Here is a 1,727-nt window from a genome sequence, read left to right as displayed (position 1 = left end):
ACAAATTATAAATAATTTGGTTTCTTTCAATTTACAGTTTATTATATATTTTTTCAGTTTTATTTTTTATTTTTGGACCGATCGACATGAATTTGTACACCACTACTTCAATATATTTAAGTTCAGTTCTTTATCCGAAAGAAAAAAAAAATCTCAATTATTAGCACTTGGGGTAACATAGGAGTTGACTCGATGCTTTTATTATATGGTTGTATTCTTGTTATATTAGAATAAAATTTAAAAATATTATAATGTTAGAAAGAAAGAAAATAATGAGAAGTAATAAAATAAAAAATAAGAATGATTTCTTTAAATAAAAATTCAAGAAAGACAGTTAATGTAAATTTCAGATATTACGTAAGTGATAAACTTTTTTTATATATACGAATAGTATAATATATATTATCAAAATAATTTTAAAAAATAAAATGTTTATATCAATTAAGTTAATTTGTCAAAATTTATTTTGATAATATATTAATTTGATATATTTATTTTTTATTATATTAGTCAGAAACAAGAAATTAAACCCAAGTGTTATTAATTATTCCTCTTCCATGGTGCGGTAAAAGGCGTGTTTGGGGCAAGCATTTACGAAGAAAGACAAGAAAAAATGGATTTGGGACATTTTGAGGAGCCGAAGTGATAAGAAAAGGAAGAATATGTGGTGGAAATGTGATCTTAGCCTCTGTTGGGATAAGAGAAGAATCTAGAAACTGCAACTCCATTGGACGTGGTTTCTCCAACGTGGCTTTTCCAAACGCTAAATTGCCACTCTCCACTCAGAACCACGTTCCCCATCTTCCCTCTCCACCACACCCACCACCATTCTCAGCTCACTCACCAACACACCAATGGCAGCAACAATATCAGCAATGGCCATGATCAACGCCAAATGCCTCAACCCCACGTCACCCAAATTCCCCACCAAACTCACAACCTCAAAACCTTCTCTCCTTTCTCTTCCCAAGGGCCTTGTCGCCTCACCCGAAACCACCAACCTCTCCATTCCCACAGCCGTCGCGGGAGCCATATTCACGGCCCTCGGAACCTGCGACGCCGCGTTCGCCGTCCAGCAGATAGCGGATATAGCGGAAGGCGACAACCGCGGCCTGGCCCTGCTGCTGCCCATAATCCCAGCCATAGGGTGGGTGCTGTTCAACATCCTGCAGCCGGCGCTCAACCAAATCAACCGTATGCGCAGCACCAAAGGACTCATCATCGGGTTGGGTCTTGGCGGCTTGGCAGGACTCATGGCGGCGCCGCCACATGCAGCTGCCGCTGAAGTGGCGTCGATCGCCGAAGCCGCGAGCGACAACAGGGGCCAGCTTCTGCTGTTTGTGGTGACACCGGCTATTGGGTGGGTGCTGTACAACATCTTGCAGCCTGCTCTGAACCAGATCAACAGGATGAGATCCCAGTGATGTTGAAATAGTCATCATACAATAATTCTCTTGTAACTTGTATCTATCTAATGCTATATTATATCACCTTCTCTTCTGTTATTTCTCTTTTTTACTGTCACTTCCTTTATTCATTCCTTTCCAATTTCTATTTGCTGCAACTGTTATAGTACCTTCCCTTTTCCCCATCATAGATCTCATTCAGTTCCAGTTTCTATGTACTTCCTTTCTGTTGTCACAACATAACTACTGTTGAATTTACATGGTGCCTGCAATTTTGAGAACTTACTTAGTTGTCCGAATAATATTATTGTAACACCTTTG

General features: G+C 39.3%; 1 protein-coding gene across 1 annotated transcript; it reads left to right on the top strand.

The window, feature by feature from the left end:
* The first annotated feature begins 768 nt into the window (after positions 1-768).
* Positions 769-1,505, top strand: LOC137812298 (photosystem II reaction center proteins PsbY, chloroplastic). The gene has a single exon (XM_068614228.1). It carries the CDS (start codon positions 855-857, stop codon positions 1,422-1,424), a length of 570 nt encoding a protein of 189 aa, XP_068470329.1. The 5' UTR covers positions 769-854; the 3' UTR covers positions 1,425-1,505.
* Positions 1,506-1,727: the final 222 nt, after the last annotated feature.

Source organism: Phaseolus vulgaris, chromosome 2 (assembly GCF_000499845.2).
Source record: "Phaseolus vulgaris cultivar G19833 chromosome 2, P. vulgaris v2.0, whole genome shotgun sequence".
NCBI lineage: Eukaryota > Viridiplantae > Streptophyta > Magnoliopsida > Fabales > Fabaceae > Phaseolus > Phaseolus vulgaris.
The sequence above is the reverse complement of the archived record's forward strand: the minus strand, read 5'-3'. Positions and strand labels throughout refer to the sequence as shown.